A 23,332-nucleotide genomic window follows, 5' to 3' on the forward strand; every position below is an offset into this window, starting at 1 on the left:
CTCTTTCTTTCTTGCTCTTTCTCTTTCTTTCTTGCTCTTTCTCTTTCTTTCTTGCTCTTTCTTTCTTTCTTTCTTGCTCTTTCTTTCTTTCTTTCTTGCTCTTTCTTTCTTTCTTGCTCTTTCTTTCTTTCTTGCTCTTTCTTTCTTTCTTGCTCTTTCTTTCTTTCTTGCTCTTTCTTTCTTTCTTGCTCTTTCTTTCTTTCTTGCTCTTTCTTTCTTTCTTGCTCTTTCTTTCTTTCTTGCTCTTTCTTTCTTTCTTGCTCTTTCTTTCTTTCTTGCTCTTTCTTTCTTTCTTGCTCTTTCTTTCTTTCTTGCTCTTTCTTTCTTTCTTGCTCTTTCTTTCTTTCTTTCTTTCTTTCTTGCTCTTTCTCTTTCTTTCTTGCTCTTTCTTTCTTTCTTGCTCTTTCTTTCTTTCTTGCTCTTTCTTTCTTTCTTGCTCTTTCTTTCTTTCTTGCTCTTTCTTTCTTTCTTGCTCTTTCTTTCTTTCTTTCTTGCTCTTTCTTTCTTTCTTTCTTTCTCTTTCTTTCTTTCTTTCTTGCTCTTTTTCTTTCTTTCTTGCTCTTTTTCTTTCTTGCTTTCTTGCTCTCTTTCTTTCTTTCGGCTCTTTCACACAGGGCGGATCAGTGATGATCCGCCCCGTGAACACACGCTTGCTCCGCCGATCCCCGCTGAGCAGGAAAATGACAGGTCCGTCCCTGCACAGTGACCTGTCAGAGCGCCGCTCTCCCCTATGGGGGGATCGGATGATGACGGACCGTAGAGTCCGTCGTCACCCGATCCGAAAACGGATGGAAAAGTAGGGTTTTCCTCCGTTACACTTTTCGGATCGGAGCGGGGTCGGATGTCAGCGGACATGTCACCGCTGACATCCGACGCTCCATAGGGATACATGTATGTCCATTTTTCATCCGAAAACGGAAGGATGAAAAACGGACATACGGATCCCCCGTGTGAAAGAGGCCTTGCTCTTTCTTGCTCTTTCTTTTTCTTTTTTTTTTTTTTTTTCTCAGACAATGTCATACATACCAGAAGTCTTCAGTGGGGGAAGAGGGTCTTTCTCAGCTAGGCACACTCGCCTTCCTGCATGCTACATGAATCATCTGCCCTTACTCAAGATGGCCACAGCCAAAAAATGCTCGGGGGTGGGGGGGTGGGTTTCTTTAAAGTTCTTTCTCAGCAAATTAAAGCATGGAGACATGGATGGATTGGAGGGAGTTTGCTTTTGAATATTAAAAGCTAAGCTAAATAGCATTTGTGGTGCTCAGATGCAGTGTAGTTCCCGTTAAGGGTAGTTGTCTAATATCTTACTAAAGCCTGCATCTTTAAAATGTAACTAAACCCAAGAACAAAAGTGTAACATATACATTGTATATAATTATTATAACTTTTTATTGCAGTTTACCAGCCCTTAGATGTAGTGGTTGAATTTATTTTATTTTGCTCTGACGTTCGCAGTGGATCTTTTTACATTGATCTACCATTCTGCAACTGTCATAGCTTTGTTCAAAACACAGTTGTAGCTCAGTCCTATTGGCTTTAATTGGTACATTTTTGGAGGGTAGGGCCCGACCTAAAGGGAACTAAAGTTCCTCTTTAACAAAATTTCCATGAACTCTGGCTGTCCCCGGTGTGGGACTCATCCCAGTCCGTGGTCTCCAGAAATCGGATGTCCGCCCAAAGACGATGTGTCCAGCTGGAGTAGTGAGAGGAGCTGTCAGTCCAACCGCTGTGTAAGCCACAGGTACGCGTTTCGGAAGCTTAACCCACGCCTCCTTCATCAGCCTGTATTCATCAGTAGTCCAAAGTATCCAATCCAGAATTAGCTTTCGGTAAATTCAGTAACCCAAAATCCAGGTGGTGTGTATTTTTAATTAATTTAAATTGAATAGCCCTGACTGTGTACGGCTGGTGCCCAAGAAAGGTGGTAAATGACCCAGTGTGATAGGCTGGTCATAGTTCCTGGCAGGACTGGCCAGATCCACAGAGCCGGGAGACCAATCTGCTTTTTTTTTTTTTTAAATTTTTTGGAGCCTTGTTTCTTGAGTCTCGGGATGGTCCCCGGCCTGTGGTTACCGTGCCAATATCAACCAGCTATGATCTGGGAAGATGTCAGAATTTGGGGTTGTGAATGTCGGTATGTGGCCTTATCACTCGGCTTTCTCTCTTCTCTGAGATTTCTATAAATAGGTTTGGAGAGATCTCTGTGTCGGGAGAAGAGAATGCTTCCTAAATTTACCCTCCCAGAGGTGCTGCCAAAAATTCCTCCTCAGTACAGATCTCCAGTCCTAGGAGGATTTTTATGTCTGATCGGTTTCCTGGAGAGTGTATTTTGTTCTTTGTAATGGATGGTGCAGAGATGATTGGTTGTATGTTGGGATGCGATTGTTGTGGGCTGATGGTGTCACTTTTCGTGTGTATGACTGTCTCCTAAAGCATGTCCCCAGTCTTCAACAACTCCTATAGCATGTTCTCTCTCTCTCTCGTTCTCTCTCTCTCGTTTTCTCTCTCTCTCTCGTTTTCTCTCTCTCTCTCGTTTTCTCTCTCTCTCTCGTTTTCTCTCTCTCTCTCGTTTTCTCTCTCTCTCTCGTTCTCTCTCTCTCTCTCTCGTTCTCTCTCTCTCTCTCGTTCTCTCTCTCTCTCTCGTTCTCTCTCTCTCTCTCGTTCTCTCTCTCTCTCTCGTTCTCTCTCTCTCTCTCTCGTTCTCTCTCTCTCTCTCTCTCGTTCTCTCTCTCTCTCTCTCTCGTTCTCTCTCTCGTTCTCTCTCTCTCTCTCGTTCTCTCTCTCTCTCTCGTTCTCTCTCTCTCTCTCGTTCTCTCTCTCTCTCTCTTCCACAGTTCCATGACAACCTAAAATTTTCAAAATTAAATTGTCAGACCGCAAGTGAGGTGAAATCTTCTGAACAGGGGCACAGACAGGAAATCAAACATAACAGGGGTGGTAACCCTTTCCTATACTATCCAAAAAAAAACTAAAAATAATTTTATGGGCTGTATTTGAAAGGTGGTCTTATCTTCAGCCCCTCTGTCCTGTACTCGAGCTGGACTTTGGTGGTCAATGGAAAACTCTGACCGGTCGGGTAATCAAGATACCATACACGATGTGTGGATGATCAAGAATACAAAGGTTTATTCCGGCTTGACAGGATATATGCAATTAACCAAAAAGGGGTTGTATAGGGGAAACACCCTATAAACAACCACTCACATTCAAGCATTATGTTATACAGTCAATACTAACCCAAAAAGAAATATTCATAGTATTTCTGCCCAGAGACCGATTCAGCGTCACAATTCTAAGAATATTTAACCTCATCTTTTGGGCATTAGGCCAATGTTCTCAACACGCAATATTTGTTCCTAACACGCTATGGCTAAATGACCATTCTGACCGCAGGCGCATCCTGCTTTGCACTCTGCCTTGGCACTTCTGGTAAACTTGCACAAGCTAACGTGAGATAAAAACATCTTATACAACATTATAGATCTAAGGAGTAACTCTACATTTCCTTACAATCCCTCCTTTGATCATGGGAGACCCTCGTCTCCCCTTGATCGCTCACTGTACCACTTATGCTCTGAGTAGAACATAGTCATGGCCGTTTCTGGCTCATCAACTGGGTTTTTTAATTTTTGCTACCTTACTTATCAGACAGAACAACAACTTGATTGTCACATAGATGGCAAGACCTAGAATAAGTACCATGAGGAGTATCATACCCGCCTTCTTAAAGAAATTCATGATGCTTTCCCAAAATGAACCAAACCACCCTCTATACCTGAAAAGGGATTCCACGAGTCCCCCATGCGTCTCATTTGGTCCTGTAATTTGTGCCCTTTCATCATTGTGGCCTTTAATAACGTCATAATAGTCTGGGACCTCCAAATCTTCTGATGGGTTTTGTAAGGTTATTCATGTATGAGCAGCACAAGTTTTTATCTCCTGTCAGATCACACAACCCTGTAAGGACCATCATCATTCTCTCCTGCCTCTGCTTAATTACCTCTTGTTCAAATAACACTTTCCTGAGTTCCTCATTAAGCAATGCTACATCTATTGCCGTGGCATTCATCCATGAATCCATTAACATCCCAAACTCATCTACCTTTGTGAGGGCATTGTACATACCCGCCCCTCCCAATGATGCAAAGACTTTGTCCCACCAAGTGGTTACTTCCCTCTCTTATGCCTACCAAATTCAAGGTGACCGTGAGCATGTATCATGGACACAGGAGTTTCCGTCCCTGTGGTCCCCATAAAAGGGATCATCTCCACAAGAGTACACCATCCTGAAGTTTTCCTGTCCATAGGATAAGGGATGGTAGTGTGGCACCATAGCCCACAACATACCATCCAACCTTGGGGGACATGAGGGGGCTTTAACCACTTTGGGGGGCTCAGCCTTGACCTAATCCCACTAAGCACATCCAATCCCCCAAGGAAGGAATGCTATCCTCGCTCTGTCCCATCCAGGGGCTATCCATATGTGTTCTGTTTATCCATTCAGTGAACTGTAGATTCTCGGGTCCCCTTACACACTTGGTTATATCATACAGGGACGCGTTACCTACTCTTTCATCGGGATCAGGGATGTTGAAAGTGACTAAACCCTCTATGTCTATTGTACCATTAAGGGCCAGAGGTAGGTTCAACATAGTAAGATTAACTTGGGTACCCCTGCAAAACTTCCCATTGTACAGTCTCTTTCCTGCTCCATTTAGAAAACAAAATTGGGGCTTCCTTATGTATCCGGTGAATAAGAGGGGTTTGTTTATTGTGGTGGTATTTATAATAGGGACCTCCTGGGTAACATTTAGCAGCTGCTCTAGGGTGACCGGCCTTCCAACCATGGGGACTGAATGTCGGCCCGTGCCCATATGGGAGCACACCCAGCATTCAGAACGATTCTGTTTTCTCCTAAAAGCATGCATCATAATAAAGTGATGCGGGATCATTTCAGGGACGGAGTAGGTCTCCGGGTCAAGTTTAACTCCATTATTCTCACTATCAAGGTTGTATTTGGGTATTTTCTTTTTTGTGACTGCTTGGGGGAGGGGCCTCCTATGTTGCATTACTGAGTTAATGTCTTTCTCTGACTTCTTTGCCCTTTTTAGTCTACTCCACTATTTTTTGTGTGGCCCTATGTTGTGGATTCATACACCACGTTTTGTTCTGTCCTTTATGAGTGGCCAAGAGTATGGTGGCTGCTATGTTACATGAACCATCTCTCTTCTGATAATGATACCCAGTAACTGACGCAGCCTGTGCTTTGGACATTTGGTTCGCTGTGCTAGTGCAGCATGGATAAATGTGGTCCCATGAACGCAGCTCTGCCTTTCACTTTTACACCAACATCCTCCCCCATTCCGCATGATGAACTCATCCAGCACCCACAAAATAAGAGCAGGAATACAATGGTGGTCATGACAATTGAGAAGAGGAAAATTGTCCAGGTTGTAGACCTTTTTTGGGGGGGGAATTTATGGCAAAAGTAATTCGGGCGGCTAAGGGGCTTCGTGGGAGGGGGCAGAGTCCCTTCTTGAACAGTTACTGGTGGGAGCTTTTTCATCCCTTTTTTCTGCTTCCTTCTTTTGTGGGCTTTTTTTCAACCTTGATGCATGGATCCATTGCGGGCTTTGATCCGTTAGTACTGCTGTCCTAGAGACCTTGAGGACTTCAAATGGGCCTTGGAAGACGGGACCGGGTTGCTTGCGGACTGCAAGTTGCTTAATCAACACTTTGTCCCCTGGGACGAAAGGGTGTGTTGGTTCTGTTGAAAGAGGAGGAAAGGTGACAGCAACCTTGTCATAGGTTTCAGCAAGACTACTTACCAGGTATTTCACGTGCTCTTCCTATAAGGAATATAGATTAGATTCCTCACCTATCTTGGGGGCCTTTTGGGCGGGTTTCCCCATGAGGATTTCAAAGGGGGAGAGTCCTGTCCTAGAATGGGGGGTGGTCCTTATCTGGAAAAGTACCCCTGGCAAGAAATGGAGCCAGTTTTTCATGGTACCCTGTGTGGCCTTCTTTAATTTGTCTTTAATGTTCCTATTCATTCTTTCCACTACTCCTGCACTCTGGGGGTAATAAGGGATGTGGAGCTTCCATTGTATCCCCAAGACTCTCACTAATTCTTGAGTGAGTTTTGCAGTGAAAGCAGGTCCCTGGTCAGAGTATGTGGTAGCGGGCAAACCGAACCTACTGATCCAATGATTAATTAAACACCTAGTGGCCATTCCCGCGGTTTCTCCTGTGACGGGAATAGCTTCCGTAATAGATCAAAAAATAAACCAAACGTGTAGCGCTAAAGGAAAGATTTGAGGCACTTGCAAAATGGCAGGATATAAAGCCAGTGCCCTGTATGCAGTATGACAGAAAATATAATAAAATATCTCACATTACAATCATGAATACAAACACATATAATGTATTATAGGATAGTCCGTGAATGAAGAACTGAATATGTCACCACTGTTGAGTGATATAAGCACCACCTTCACCGGCTAAAGGCCACAAAAGTCTCTAAGTAAACGACAGATGACCAATTTGTTGCAATTCCAACATGTCCAGGGTAAACAATATATGGATAAATCAACTCCAGTGCATCACACCATAGTGTCTTCACACCCGTGCAAATCACTCAGATAATATAGCTGAAGGCTTACCAGAGGGTTTGAACCCTAAACAGTATACACTGTGAGGGTCAAACCAACTTGTATTGCTCACTGGCAATAGTGGGAAGACATTAGCATCATGAAGAGATCACAGGGGTTCCGTGAGGCTGTATCTTCTCCAGAAGTGACCAAAAATCGTCCCAGGTGTAGCTCATAAAGGATATAGAAAGAGCCACATAGTGTGATATCGTAAAAGTAATGATTTATTAAAAAGAAGAATTACACTTACATGATAAGAATGATAAAAAGCGCTTGTACATAAAAAAGGCAGCAGTGGAGTCCTCCCGACGCGTTTCGTCTGAGTAGACTTCGTCTTGGGGTACTCTCCACTGCAGCCTGACTCCATAATATAGGTGCTGTGATCATGTTGAAGTGACTCCAGCCTGTTCGATTAAACAAATTAGCACTTCCGGGTTCCCAAGATGGCGGACCCGCGTGCGTTCCAGGACTCCCTTTGATGGATGTATCATGCGTTCCACTTAATAATATTAAGCCTAATAATCCCAGTCTCTGTAACTTAAGGTTGGTTCATATTGATAGGCCATAATAAAGAACTTATTAATATAAGAAGCCTCTATTATATAAAATCATTAAATTTATTTATTTGTCGATGTCTGCAAAGAAAAAAGTCCCAGCGAGACTCTCGATGTGACGTTATCCCGCGAGACCGGAAGTGCGACCATATGAGCATCGGAGTTTGCGTTCCAACCATAGTAGGCCGGAAACCCATGATGCAATCACTCACTGCATCCCTCACAGCCGGAAGCTCTCGACGTGCTCAGTTAAGAACACCACGCGGCGTGAGGCTATGACGTCACGACGCGAGAACGGAAGATATCAGGATTTGCGTTCCAGCTAAGGATAGCCGGAAGTTCCTAATATCGCTCAAATAATAATGGAAAGGCCTCAAATGCCAAATGTAACGACTGAAAACATATATTATACCAAGTGTCATACCCAAAGTAATAACAACTTCACAAGTTAGGGCATATGTCACCATAGTCACTCATAAGGGAAGACATATAGAAGTTATAGCTGTTTGTCCATAGGCCCTGTTCTCATAGTTATATTAAAATAAAAAACTTTTATATATAGGGCTAGGGCAACTACTCAATCTAAATGGTTGTAAAATAAATAATTAACCAAAAAATTTAACAATAAGTGAGTGTAAATAGGATATAAATAAACACCCTGGTTATACACGGCCATATATAAAGACGGGAACGGTGAGAGGATACGTGTATAAGGAACCCGTAAGACCAAATTAGTGAGGGGAGTCGAATAAACTGGATTCACCTGCACATAGTTAACATCTATAATTAACATCTAAAAAATCCATGAGAATATTTCATACCTAATAATCCCACACATAAATATAAACAAAAACTTCAGCAACTTGTCTCAAAGGGCTATGAGTTGAACATCTTGAACAAAAGGGAAAGGGACTTTTTGATTCCTTCCGCACCCCGAATTCCCACTATTTATTATTTGCCGAAAGTCCATAAGGATCCTGTCTGCCCCCCTGGCAGACCAATTGTAAGTGGTATTAATTCCATTACAGCCAGAGTAGGCAAATATATAGATTTTTTCCTACAACCTCTAGTGAAGAAGACTCCCTCATATTTGAAAGACACCAGTTCCACAATTAGACTCCTCGAAAATGTCACAGTACAAGATGGGTTCATCATGGCCACTGCGGATGTGGCGTCATTGTACACGTGCATACCACACGACAAGGGGATCGACGCTGTGAAATATTTTTTAGCCCAGGAACACTCTCTAGCCTCTTTCCAGTGCGATTATCTTGTGGAATTACTGGAATTTGCAGCCAAACATAATTACTTTTGGTTTAACCACAGTTTTTACCTCCAACAACCTGGAGTTGCTATGGGGGCGAAATTCGCGCCTAGTCTCGCGAACCTATTCATGGCCAAATGGGAGGAGGATGTCGTCTATGTCCACGAAACCAGTTCGCTGGTTCTGTGGGCCAGGTACATAGACGACATCCTTCTCCTATGGAATGGTACCAGAGAGACACTTGAGGAGTTCTTTGCGAATCTGAATGCAAATGATAGGGGTATATCGTTGTCGTATGAAGCCAGTGAAACTAAAATCCATTTTTAGATTTACAGATAGAGATAATAAATAAGCAATTTAGATTCAGCACATATTTTAAACCTACTGACCGCAACGGGTTTATTCCCGTCGATAGTTGTCATCATGTCTCATGGCTCAATGCGGTCCCTCGGAGCCAGTTTTTGAGACTCCGACGTAATTGCACGGACATAGAGGTATTTTTAGAACAGGCCAAGGTTTTAAATCTAGATTCATAGATAAGGGGTATGACAACGACGGCCTAGACCAAGAAATTCAAAGAACTATTAATATAGACAGGAAATCTTTATTGGAAGTCAAACCTATGAGAGAACCCGACGGCAAATTTAAGTGGGCCATGTTGACGACTTTCTCAACACAACATAGACAAATTAAAAATATAATGAAAAAGCATTGGGACGTTCTTAAACAAGATAATGTTTTGGGACCACTCATTCCAGAAGAAGCCAATGTCATTTTTAGGGGTGCACCGTCATTAAAGGGTCGAGTAGCCCCTAATATTATAAATCCTCCTACTCGCCCCCTCTTCTTTCATGACTGGACGGGCTTCTTTCCCTGCAGGAAATGTGTAGTATGTCAACATAATACCATCAGAACACGTAAAGTGACAGAGTTTACTTCCACTACTACAGGAAGGAGATACACTATAAAACCGTTCTGCACTTGCAGTACGAAATTTATAGTGTATCTCATCACTTGTCCCTGCCAGAAACAATATATAGGCCGTACTACCAGGACATTTTCTATTAGGGTGGGCGAACATATTGCCCTAATTAAGAATAGAGACCCCAAACATACGGTTCCAAGACACTACAAAGAATTTCATGGCGGTAATCCAGAAGGATCTAAGTTTGTCATTATTGACAAATATACGCCTCCCTGGAGAGGGGGTGCGAGAATAAGGGGAGTATCCCGCTTGGAAATGTTTTGGGCATACGAGCTACAGACTTTTTTCCCTCAGGGGCTTAATGTAGAGATTGATGTTAACGCTTTTCTAGATGAATCATGAAATTCATAATATGTGTAATCATCATGCATTGTTTATTGCTGTATCTATATGAAATATTCTCATGGATTTTTTAGATGTTAATTATAGATGTTAACTATGTGCAGGTGAATCCAGTTTATTCGACTCCCCTCACGAATTTGGTCTTACGGGTTCCTTATACACGTATCCTCTCACCGTTCCCGTCTTTATATATGGCCGTGTATAACCAGGGTGTTTATTTATATCCTATTTACACTCACTTATTGTTAAATTTTTTGGTTAATTATTTATTTTACAACCATTTAGATTGAGTAGTTGCCCTAGCCCTATATATAAAAGTTTTTTATTTTAATATAACTATGAGAACAGGGCCTATGGACAAACAGCTATAACTTCTATATGTCTTCCCTTATGAGTGACTATGGTGACATATGCCCTAACTTGTGAAGTTGTTATTACTTTGGGTATGACACTTGGTATAATATATGTTTTCAGTCGTTACATTTGGCATTTGAGGCCTTTCCATTATTATTTGAGCGATATTAGGAACTTCCGGCTATCCTTAGCTGGAACGCAAATCCTGATATCTTCCGTTCTCGCGTCGTGACGTCATAGCCTCACGCCGCGTGGTGTTCTTAACTGAGCACGTCGAGAGCTTCGGCTGTGAGGGATGCAGTGAGTGATTGCATCATGGGTTTCCGGCCTACTATGGTTGGAACGCAAACTCCGATGCTCATATGGTCGCACTTCCGGTCTCGCGGGATAACGTCACATCGAGAGTCTCGCTGGGACTTTTTTCTTTGCAGACATCGACAAATAAATAAATTTAATGATTTTATATAATAGAGGCTTCTTATATTAATAAGTTCTTTATTATGGCCTATCAATATGAACCAACCTTAAGTTACAGAGACTGGGATTATTAGGCTTAATATTATTAAGTGGAACGCATGATACATCCATCAAAGGAGTCCTGGAACGCACGCGGGTCCGCCATCTTGGGAACCCGGAAGTGCTAATTTGTTTAATCGAACAGGCTGGAGTCACTTCAACATGATCACAGCACCTATATTATGGAGTCAGGCTGCAGTGGAGAGTACCCCAAGACGAAGTCTACTCAGACGAAACGCGTCGGGAGGACTCCACTGCTGCCTTTTTTATGTACAAGCGCTTTTTATCATTCTTATCATGTAAGTGTAATTCTTCTTTTTAATAAATCATTACTTTTACGATATCACACTATGTGGCTCTTTCTATATCCTTTATGAGCTACACCTGGGACGATTTTTGGTCACTTGAAGATACAGCCTCACGGAACCCCTGTGATCTCTTCATGATGCTAATGTCTTCCCACTATTGCCAGTGAGCAATACAAGTTGGTTTGACCCTCACAGTGTATACTGTTTAGGGTTCAAACCCTCTGGTAAGCCTTCAGCTATATTATCTGAGTGATTTGCACGGGTGTGAAGACACTATGGTGTGATGCACTGGAGTTGATTTATCCATATATTGTTTACCCTGGACATGTTGGAATTGCAACAAATTGGTCATCTGTCGTTTACTTAGAGACTTTTGTGGCCTTTAGCCGGTGAAGGTGGTGCTTATATCACTCAACAGTGGTGACATATTCAGTTCTTCATTCACGGACTATCCTATAATACATTATATGTGTTTGTATTCATGATTGTAATGTGAGATATTTTATTATATTTTCTGTCATACTGCATACAGGGCACTGGCTTTATATCCTGCCATTTTGCAAGTGCCTCAAATCTTTCCTTTAGCGCTACACGTTTGGTTTATTTTTTGATCTATTGGGCAATTATTCTTATGTTGTGTTAGCAGCTTCAATATTTGTGAGTAAGCGCAAAATTGCCATTTGGGTTTTTTTTGATTTGGGAATAGCTTCCGGCCAGGAGGAAAATTTGTCTACTATCACACAAAGAAATTTGATATTACCTTTCTGTTTGGGCATGAGTGAAGTCCATCTGTAAGTCCTGTAATGGGCCCAAAGGTGCAGGTAAGTGGCCATGAAGGCCATAGTTCGGCCCCTGATCCATTTGAATCGGGTCTACAGTGTTCCTGGGTTCTAGGGGAGGCCGGGCGTTGGCCACGGGCCGTGTTTGGCGGCCAGGCGGTGGTGGCTGATGCTGGGTGTGTTGGGGGGGTCTAGTTTGTTGTTGGTAATTTGGGGAGTTACGCTGATCCCTCTAAAATTTCCCCCACCTCTGAAACCTGCCACGTGCACCTCTCCTGTGAGGGCACTCGGACTTCCAATGAAAGGGATCCCCACAATGAAAACATCCTTGGTCTTGTGTTTTGGAATGCAGGATTATCAAAGGCGGGAAACATGGGGGATACAGGGGTGGTTGTTCCAGAGGTCTGGGCGAACAGACCACCCTTTGTGTTAAAAAACCTTGAGGAGGCCCTTTTCTTTACATCCACTATGAACTCTGGAGGGGACATGGTTGCCCATTTAGGATTAACCAGTTTCATTACTTGGGTTACCTTGGGGTCCCCATTGTTCATGGCTGTACTAACGAAGAGTTGTGCACTATCTATCTCACATGCTAGATAGATCTTAAAAAGCCGGGACACAAAAGAGTAAAAATCTTCCCCTGGCAGCTGTTTACAAGAGATTAAGTCATGTATTGGCATTTCTGGTTTATAGGCTTTCCTTCATGCTGCGAGAAGACTGTTCCAAAATGTTGTCCAGTCTTCCCCGGCCTGATATAAATTACTGGAGGCAACCCATTTTGACACATCTATGTCTTCTGAGCTTTCAGGGTCTACGGCACTTATTATAACTTCTAAATCCTCTGCTGACATGCGCCCTTCGCAATACCTCTTAAGAAAGTTTACCGCCGCTCGGGGATCTTTCCTAGGTTTGGGGCAGATTTGTTTAATCTCCCTGACAGTGCCTAGTGGCAGCAGGATTTGGACTTGTGTGGTTCCCATGGTCATGAGAGGTAAAGCAAATCCTGTCTCAGAGGTGGAAGTGACAGGACTTCTAGGGGAAATCAGGGGAGTGTTATCTTCGTCCCCTTCAAGGGTCGGGATATTCTCCTCGTCTTGCTCAACAGAAGGGGAAACAGGCAATGATTCCCCCGCATACTTCACTTTAGATCTCGTTCTCATCTGTCCTTCGGTGGAAAGTCTTTTAAAGGCTTCCATCATCTCTGCCTCCCTTCTTGCTTCCCTGTCTATTCTTGCTTGCATCCTTTTTTGTTTTCTTTCCTCCTGTTGCCTATCCTCCTTCTCTTCCTCTTCCTCTTTTTCTCTTTTCCTTTCCCTGTCCATCCTATTAATAACATCTGTAGCTTTCCTATCAACTTCTTGATGATCTAACCATGTTCCCCCTTTTTGATCAACTACGGCAGTCAGTGCTCCCATGGTCAATTCTGGAGAGGGGTAAAGTTTTTTTTTTTTTTCCTTGGTTTTCTTTCAGAATCAGTCTTGATCATGGCATAGGGTGGCGGGGGCGCTAAGCGCACATACCCATCTGGGTCTTCCATGTTTGGCTCATGACAAGGTGAGTGAACATAAGGGACGGGGGTGGAGGCAGCCATCGGCTCTTGGGAAGGGGGTTTCTCTACAGGATGGGGAAACCTTTTTCTATATTCTTTTAATGCTTTGGACCATATCTTGTAACAATCAATCATATATTCTTTGTCATAAGGGAACGGTGGATAATTATACTGTTTATGTTGCCCGCACATTTTGGTGACCTCCTCCCAATCTTCTCCAAAACATGGCCCATGTTTAGTTAAACCCGGAATTTGTAGAGCTTATGCTCTGGCCAATATGTTTTTCCAGAAGGGTTCAGTATAATGTTTTTTCCATAGTTCCCAGACACGAAATCTAAGGGAGTGGGCTGATCCGTCTTACCTTCCGAACCTTCCTTTCCCGGCAGATTTTCCCATGTTTAATTCTTATACTTTAACTTATATTATTATTCCTTTACCGTATTTCTATCTATATACATCAGACTCTGAACATACAGTTAATGACCTGGGATAAACCACAAACCTTTCACCAGGTCTAAATTCCACAGTGCTCCTTACACCTTTAACAGTTAAACCTTCCTGGAACACGAAGGTATTATGTATATTGAACCTCAATGTCTGTATTCTAGGTACCCCTTCACGAAACAAGGGGCCCTTGCCCACCTTTATGATAATAACCCCCACCAACACTAGCAACCAGATAGGTTTTTGATCCTTTATACACAAATAACAGGCCTGTTAAGAATTCAGGACAGCGTCCTGACAATTGAATAAGTTAGAGGTTTCACTGACCAGTCCTATTGATTGAAAACAAAGTTTTCAATCCCTTTTTATATCATTACCTGGGATCCTGGCCAACCTAGCGAGGTTCCCTTTGAGCGAGCTGCCTTTCATTGCCCCTATTTCTCAGGCATAGATTACTCTCATGCCGTGATATCTATAGCATGTGGAGATGACATTGACAGAGTAAGCTGTTCATAAATACTTTTCTCAAAAGTAATTTTAAAGAAAGCTTACCTGTTCAAATGCACCCCCACTTCTGGTACCGTTTCTGAAAGGTGGTCTTATTTTCAGCCCCTCTGTCCTGTACTCGAGCTGGACTTTGGTCAATGGAAAACCTCTCTGACCGATCGGGTAATCGAGACACCATACACGATGTGTGGATGATCAAGAATACAAAGGTTTATTCCGGCTTCACAGGATATATGCAATTAACCAAAAATGGGTTGTATAGGGGAAATGCCCTATAAACAACCAATCGCATTACTAACCAAAAAAAAATATTCAAAGTATTTCTGCCCAGAGACAGATTCAGCGAATAAGAATATTTAACCTCATCTTTTGGGCATTAGGCCAATGTTCTCAACACGCAATATTTGTTCCTAACACGCTACGGCTAAATGACAATTCTGACTGCAGGTGCATCCTGCTTCGCACTCTGCTTTAGCACTTCTGATAAACTTGCACAAGCTAGCGTGAGATAAAAACATATTATACAACATTATAGATCTAAGGAGTAACTCTACATTTCCTTAGAGTTACACTTAAAAAAAAATGTACCTGTTCCAGATTGCATACACATTCAATTTTAAGAACAAACCTACAGAGCCTATCTTGTTTGTAACCCCGGGGACTGCCTGTTTTATGTCTGCAGTCTCTGACTGTCTCTTGCGTCGTGTCTGCAGTCTCTCCTGACCGCCTCTTGCGTCGTGTCTGCAGTCTCTTGCGTCGTGTCTGCAGTCTCTCCTGACCGCCTCCTGTACCATGTTTCAGGGTACAGAGAAGGAATGATAGGCAAAGGCAGCAGAATGCTCTTTTTACTGCATTTAATTAGCTCAATACCGGGCACTTTCACCCCCTTCCTGCCCAAGCCAATTTTTAGCTTTCAGCGCTGTCGCACTTTGACAGTTCCATGGTAATGCAACGCTGTACCCATATGACATTTTATTTATTTATTTATTTTTCACACAAATAGAACTTTTTTTTTGGGTGGTATTTAATCACCACTGGGTTTTTTTTTTTTTTTGCTAAATACACGAAAACTGTAGACCAACCAAGACCAACTGTATGTAAAAAAAAATAAAAATAAAATAAAAGCTTTTCTTATTTCCAAAATGTTATAACAAACTAAGTAATTTTTTTCTTCTTCGCTGATGGGGCCCCTGGTGAAGCTGCCTGGTTGGGGGGGGGGGGCTGGTGAGGCTGCCCTGGTTGGGGGGGGGGGGGGGGGCTGGTGAGGCTGCCCTGGTTGGGGGGGGGCTGGTGAGGCTGCCCTGGTGGGGGGGGGGGGCTGGTGAGGCTGCCCTGGTTGGGGGTGGGGGGCTTGTTGAGGCTGCCCTGGTTGGGGGGGGGGCATGTTGAGGCTGCCCTGGTTGGGGGGGGGGGCATGTTGAGGCTGCCCTGGTTGGGGGGGGGGCATGTTGAGGCTGCCCTGGTTGGGGGGGGGGCCATGTTGAGGCTGCCCTGTTGGGGGGGGGGGCCATGTTGAGGCTGCCCTGGTTGGGGGGGGGGGGGCCATGTTGAGGCTGCCCTGGTTGGGGGGGGGGGGCCATGTTGAGGCTGCCCTGGTTGGGGGGGGGGCCATGTTGAGGCTGCCCTGGTTGGGGGGGGGCCATGTTGAGGCTGCCCTGGTTGGGGGGGGGGCCCATGTTGAGGCTGCCCTGGTGGGGGGGGGGGGGGGCCATGTTGAGGCTGCCCTGGTTGGGGGGGGGGGGGCCATGTTGAGGCTGCCCTGGTTGGGGGGGGCCATGTTGAGGCTGCCCTGGTTGGGGGGGGGGGGCCATGTTGAGGCTGCCCTGGTTGGGGGGGGGGGGGCATGTTGAGGCTGCCCTGGTTGGGGGGGGGGCCATGTTGAGGCTGCCCTGGTTGGGGGGGGCATGTTGAGGCTGCCCTGGTTGGGGGGGGGCATGTTGAGGCTGCCCTGGTTGGGGGGGTTGGCCCATGGTGAGGCTGCCCTGGTTGGGGGGGGGGTTGGCCCATGGTGAGGCTGCCCTGGTTGGGGGGGGGGGCCTGGTGAGGCTGCCCTGGTTGGGGGGGGGGGGGGAACGTGGCGCCCTGGTGAGGCTGCCCTGGTTGGGGGGGGGGGGGGGGACGTGGCGCCCTGGTGAGGCTGCCCTGATGGATAACAATTTGGTTTTAGAAAATACGTTTCTTAGCTCTGCATGTACAAAGCCTAGGTTTGCTTTAGCTGCCTTCTATCCACAACCCAGCAGCCTCTTTTATGCATCCAGGAAGGTTTGCGATCCTAGAAATGTTTGTATGAAATTTGGTCATGTTTCTATTACCTGGATATGGGCGTCCTCCTTTTGAAATGCGAGTGATAAATCTTCCCACAATCCTCTGTGTTCGTAGATGGATATAAATACTGACCTTGATCAAAGCAGATTGCTATTGGGTGAAGTTCACAGGGTTCACAGTAGAGCATCTGACATGAGAACGGCTTCATTTCATTGGAAGAGAACCTGATCTAGCTCAGGGGTTTCGGATTTTCAGTTCGCCGGGTTCACTGATGGGCAATTAGAGAATTTAAGATGAAATCTAATAGTGGGAATAGCCTGCAGAGTGCCGAGAGATAGAGCCCTGTATATCACTACTGAGCTGCAGATGCTCACAGTGCCAGGGAGTAGATGGTTCACCTGCTGGAGTCCTGCAATGTCTCCCTCCAAGAAAAGGACCGCCATGGCCTTCTCCTCTGAACCTGGGGCTTACAGAAGAGGTAAAGGAATGGGTGATCGGGGACTGATTGGATAGCCTGGGTCTGAATGTGTTTGGCAACACATGACAATGGTCTGCTCCGTTGTAGTGCTGGAATTGTGATGTGTAGGCTGAGTAAGAAAAATCCAGGGGCCCGGTGGTAGAATGGGGGAGCCGGAGGTCTTCCTTTGACAATGGAGAAGGCTAATAAAGTCAGTTGTAATGAATTAGATGTATGGGAGTAATCACTGATTAATTGGGTGTATGGGGGGGGGGGGGGGGGGCACTATGATTAATTGGGTGTATGGGGGGGAGCACTATGTTTACTGATGTATGTTTGTGTAAGTGATTCACTATGACAGCTGCCACCATCTGTTTATTTCATAAAGTCTTCTCTCTTCCAGATCCGAGGAGTGACTCTGTCCTGAAGGAACTGCCAGCCGCCTTCTTCTGCCCTCAGTGCTGCTGCCCGGCCCCTGCGCTCCTCTCCATGTCCCCTCCCAGCACTGTGCGTGCAACGCAATGTGTGTTTGTCAAACCATGGAAGTGGGGAAGTGCGGCAAGAGCGCGGTGTGCGACAGGGGCCGGGGGGTCCTGCTGGAACCGTTCATCCATCAGGTGGGAGGACACAGCAGTATGATGCGCTATGATGACCACACAGTGTGCAAACCCCTCATTCCTCGGGAGCAGCGCTTCTACGAATCCCTACCGCCTGAAATGAAGGAATTCACACCAGAATATAAAGGTGAAAATCCACCATTTTCTGTACATTCTGTTTATTTACACTGTCTCTGTATTCTGATACCCCCCCCCCTCCCCCCTTTTTGTGCACTCATATCTTTTACACTGATCTCCCCACCTCTGTCTCTGCGCACTGATCTCCTCCTGTCTCTGTGCGCTGATATCTTCTCCTCTCTCCTCTCCCTCTCTGCGCTTTTATGTCAGTATTACATTGTATATCCCTGTATGTTTTGGTCGCTCAGGTGCCTATCTAATAGTTTTTGAAATTATCGATGCTCCCCGCTGAGACCACTGCTTGTGGAAGAGAATTCCACATCCTTGCCGCTCATACAGTAAAGAACCCTCTACGCAGTTTTAAGGTTAAACTGCTTCTCTTCTAATTTTTAGTGAATGCTCGCATGTCTTTAATTTCCCTTTCGCTGAAACGTTTTATCCCTATTGTGGGGTAACCAGTATGGTATTTGTACATCAAAATCATATCCCCTCTCCAGAGAGAATAAGTTCCGTGCTCGTAACCTTTCCTCATAACTAATGTCCTCCAGACCCTTTATTAGCTTTGTTGCCCTTCTCTGTACTCTCTCCATTTCCAGTACATCCTTCCTGAGGACTGGTGCCCAGAACTGGACAGCATACTCCAGGTGCGGCCGGACCAGAGTCTTGTAGAGCGGGAGAATTATCGTTTTATCTCTGGAGTTAATCCCCTTTCTAATGCCAATATTCTGTTTGCTTTGTTAGCAGCAGCACTTGGCATTGCATGCCATTGCTGAGCCTATCATCTACTAGGACCCCCCAGGTCCTTTTTCCATCCTAGATTCCCCCAGAGGTTCTCCCCCCAGTGTATAGATTGCATTCATTTTTTTTGCCACCTAAATGCATTATTTTACATTTTTCTACATTGAACCTCATTTGCCATGTAGTTCGCCCACCCCATTCATTTGTTCAGATCTTCTTGTAAGGTTTCCACATCCTGCGGAGAAGTTATTGCCCTGCTTAGCTTAGTATCGTCCACAAATACAAATACAGAGACTGAGCTGTTCATCCCATCCTCCAGGTCGTTTTATAAACAAATTAAATAGGATTGGTCCCAGCACAGAACCCTGGGGGACCCCACTACCCACCCCTGACCATTCCGAGTACTCCCCATTTATCACCACCCTCTGAACTCGCCCTTGTAACCAGTTTTCAATCCATGTACTCACCCTATGGTCCATGCCAACGGACCTTATTTTGTACAGTAAACATTTATTGGGAACTGTGTCAAATGCTTTTGCAAAATTCAGATACACCACGTCTACGGGCCTTCCTTTATCTAGATGGCAACTCATCTCCTCATAGAAGGTTAATAGATTGATTAGGCAAGAAAGATTCTTCATGAATCCATGCTGATTACTGCTAATGATACCGTTCTCATTACTAAAATCTTGTGTGTGTGTGTGTATATATAGTCCCTTATCATCCCCTCCAGAAGCTTGCATACTATTGATGTTAGGCTAACTGGTCTGTAATTCCCAGGGGTGTATTTTGGTCCCCTTTTTTTTTTTTTTTTTTTTTTTAAATATTGGTGCTACGTTGGCTTTTCTCCAATCAGCTGGTACCATTCCATAAGTAGACTGTTCATAAAAATTAGGAACAGGTCTGGCATATACTTTGACTGAGTTCCTTAAGGATCCTCGGGTGCAAGCCATCTGGTCCTGGTGACCTATTAATGTGTTTTTTTTTTTTTAAGTCTGTTCCTAGCGCCATCCTCTGTTAGCCGTGAGGGTGCTTCCTGTGATGTGTCATGAGGATAAACATTGCAAGACTGAGGAGAAGAATAAATTCAATTCCCTCGTCATCTCCCCATCCTTAGTAACCAGATTCCCTTCATCATTCTTTATGGGGCCAATATGATCTGACCTCCCTCTTTTACTATTTATATACTTAAAGAATTTCTTGGAAGATTTTTTTTTTACTCTGTGTCTTTCGTGGTCTATCTTAGCCGCCCTGATTGCACCCTTACATTTCTTATTGCATACTTTGGAAAGTTGGAATGCTGACGATGACCCCCTCAGCCTTATTTTTTTTTAAGGCCTTCTCCTTTGCTTTTATTTGCATTTCTACGTTGGAGTTAAGCCACCCAAGACTTTTGTTCGCTCTTTTAAATTTATTTCCAATTGGGATGCACTGGCTAATACCCTTATTTAATATGCTCTTAAAGTGAACCCATCTCTCCTCCGTGTTCTTTGTTCTTAAGATTTTATGCCATTTTAATATCTTCTAGCAAGGAGCATAGTTTAGGGAAGTTGGCTCCTTTGAAATTCAGTGTCTTTGTATTGCCCTTATGTTTCCTATTTGTGATTTTTATAATGAAATGAATTGACCTGTGATCGCTGCTTCTCTCTCTGCGCACCGGCCTCCCTGCTTCTCTCTCTGCGCACCGGTCTCGCCTCCTCTGTCGCTGTACACTGATTGGTCAACTGAGCCTAGAGAAAGTCAGTCCATATGTTATATAAACACTTTTGTCTCCTGAGGTTGCTGTGTGATGCAGTATGCCCTCTCCTGTACAGGTGTTGTGTCGGTCTGCTTTGAAGGTGACAGTGACGGCTACATCAATCTTGTCGCCTACCCCTACGTGGAGAGTGAGACTGTGGACAACGAGGAACCTCCTCCAGAATGGGACCACCCAAGGCGCAAGCACTCTCGCCGTGGCCTGCACCGCACTAACAGCACCGCTTCCAGCACCGACCACAAGGAGGAGCGCCCGACTCTGAGCACAGAGAATTCAGAAAGGTCAGAGAGGTTTCCATCTCGTAAGATAAGCAGGAAGGGAGGATCCATGTCTGTGTTGGGTGTTTTGTCTTCAAAACAAGCCCTCATTGACCTATGTAGTTGCAGGCACTGTGAAGAAATTCATTTTTGAAGTTGAACTGCTGAGCCACTACTGGGAGGGGGGAGCAGGGTAAGCTGAGCTTCCTAGTCACATGCAACCACAGGAGGATAACACACAAGGCACACCAGACGCTCCTCATCCATGGGAAGTTTTTAAAAGCAGCTGCCGAGGCACTGCCAGGGGAGCCACTGTCAGTCGCTTTCCTTGGAGGAGCTAGGGGCGTGTCTTGTATATGTTGTCTGGGCTACCTTTGAATGCCGATGCAGGCGGCGTCATCCAAATGGTATAAATGAAGGAGTACACGTACGCCATGGTGCCAAGAATAATGGGACATATAGTCCGGAGAAGTGTAATTGTGTGACCAGTAATCGGGTCATGAGTCTCGCTCCCTGACCAGAAGTTCTGGGAAGTGGCACAGAGGAAGCAGAAAGATGGGGATGAAACAAAGATAACTTAACTTTTTTTACACCCAGCGGTCTCCAAACTGCGGGCCGAGGACCAGATACAGTCCTTTGCCTGCCTTTATCTGGCCCTCGGAGCACTACTCTTCCCGCTGACACCAATGATGGGGGCCCTATTCCTTTTGCGATGAGCAATCTGACTCTGACGCTGGGTGGGAACTGACTGACACTGACATCACCAGTGACACTAATACAGTGATCAGTGATAATACTATACACTGTCACTGTACTAATGACACTGGCTGGGAAGGGGTTATCATCTTGGGGTAATCAAGGGATTAAGTGTGTGCCTAACAAGTGTTAATGTGTCTATTATGTGCTGCTTTATACTAAAAAATGTACTTATTTAGTTCCTTCTCCCTGCTTTGCAGGGAGATAAAACAAAGAGATTGTTCCCTCTGTGTTTGTCAACACAGGGCTCTGGGCTGTGATTGGACACTGCCGATCAGCAGGTCTCAGCCATGGATCATTTGCTGGGACCTGCTGACAAAATCCCACTGTGTCCAATCACAGCGAGAGGGAGAGGGGGCCTCGCACGTGTGCGCCCTGAGCCCGGAAGCATGGAGCAAGGTACAGGTACAGTGCCTTAAAGTATTCATACCCCTTGAAATTTCCCACATTTTGTCATGTTACAACCAAAAACGTAAATGCATTTTATTGGGATTTTATGTGATTGACCAACACAAAGTGGCACATAATTGTGAAGTGGAAGGAAAATGATAAATGGTTTTTAAAATTTCTTACAAATATGTGAAAAGTGTGGCGTGCATTTGTATTCAGCTCCCCTTTACTCTGATACCCCTAACTAAAATCTAGTGGAACCAATTACCTTCAGAAGTCACTGAATTAGTAAATAGAGTCCACCTGTGTGTAATTTAATCTTGGCAAAAATACAGCTATTCTATGAAGCCCTCAGAGGTTTGTTAGAGAACCTTTGTGAACAAACAGCATCATGAAGGACGAGGAACACACCAGAGAGGTCAGGGATAAAGTTGTGGAGAAGTATAAAGCAGGGTTAGGTTATAAAAAAAAAAAAAAAAATCTCCCAAGCTTTGAACATCTCACGGAGCTCTGTTCAATCCATCATCGGAAAATGGAAAGAGTATGGCACAACTGCCAACCTACCAAGACATGGCCATCCACCTAAACTGACCAGCCGGGCAAGGAGAGCATTCATCAGAGAAGAGCCAAGAGGTCCATGGTAACTCTGGAGGAGCTGCAGAGATCCACAGCTCAGGTGGGAGAATCTGTCCACAGGACAACTATTAGTCGTGTTCTCCACAAATCTGCCCTTTATGGAAGAGTGACAAGAAGAAAGACATTGGTGAAAGAAAGTCATAAGAAGTCCTGTTTGTCGTTTGTGAGAAGCCATGTGGAGGACACAGCAAACATGTGGAAGAAGGTGATCTGGTCAGATGAGACCAAAACTGAACTTTTTGGTCTAAAAGCAAAACTCTATGTGTGGGGGGAAAACTAACACTGCACATCACCCTGAACACACCATCCCCACCGTGAAACATGGTGGTGGCAGCATCATGTTGTGGGGATCCTTTTTTTTTCAGCAGGGACAGGGAAGCTGGTCAGAGTTGATGGGATGATGGATGGAACAAAATGCAGGGCAATCTTAGAAGAAAACCTGTTGGACCCCTTTCACACTGGGACGGTTTTCAAGAACTTTAGCGCTGGAAATCGCCTCTGCTAAGTGCCTGAAAACGGCCTCCCATTCATTCCAGTGTGACTTTTCACACCCAGGCGGTGCACTTGTAGGCCATTCCGAAAAGTCCTGCAAGCAGCATTTTTGGGCGGGTTGGTAGCGCTGTATTTAGCACTCCCAAAATGCCCTGCGAAAGACTTGAGACTGAGACGGAGGTTCACCCTCCAGCAGGACAACGACCTGAAACATCCAGCCAGAGCTACAATGGAATGGTTTACATCAAAGCATATTCATGTGTTAGAATGGCCCGGTCACAGTCCAGACCTAAATCACATTGAGAATCTGTGGCAAGACTTGAAAATTGCTGTTCACAGACGCTCTCCATCCAATCTGACAGAGCTTGAGATATTTTGCAGAGAAGAAGAATGGGCAGAAATGTCCTCTCTAGATGTGCAAAGCTGGTAGAGACATCCCCAAAAAGACTTGCAGCTGTAATTGCAGTGAAAGGAGGTTCTACAAAGTATTGACTCCGGGGGGCGCCATACAAATGTCCCCCCCACACTTTTCACATATTTATACGTAAAGGAATGTTGAAAACCATTTATCATTTTCCATCCACTTCACAATTATGAGC

The 23,332-nt window shown here is 44.7% G+C and overlaps 1 protein-coding gene and 1 long non-coding RNA gene across 2 annotated transcripts in view; one reads left to right on the top strand and one right to left on the bottom strand.

Annotated features, from left to right (window-relative positions):
• Positions 1–23,332, top strand: part of IP6K1 (inositol hexakisphosphate kinase 1) — a 44,640-nt gene that overhangs the window by 17,512 nt on the left and 3,796 nt on the right. The window contains exons 2-3 of the mRNA XM_073591688.1: positions 17,378–17,718; positions 20,261–20,483. Coding sequence (XP_073447789.1) covers positions 17,496–17,718; positions 20,261–20,483 — 446 coding nt within the window. The 5' untranslated portion in view covers positions 17,378–17,495. The remainder of the gene's footprint in view (positions 1–17,377; positions 17,719–20,260; positions 20,484–23,332) is intronic.
• Positions 3,101–14,516, bottom strand: LOC141102731 (uncharacterized). The gene is made up of 2 exons (XR_012235192.1): positions 14,298–14,516; positions 3,101–5,767 (listed from the first exon to the last, which is right to left on the bottom strand). It is a non-coding gene; the product is annotated as an uncharacterized lncRNA (long non-coding RNA).

This window comes from Aquarana catesbeiana, linkage group LG07 (genome assembly GCF_042186555.1).
Source record: "Aquarana catesbeiana isolate 2022-GZ linkage group LG07, ASM4218655v1, whole genome shotgun sequence".
NCBI lineage: Eukaryota > Metazoa > Chordata > Amphibia > Anura > Ranidae > Aquarana > Aquarana catesbeiana.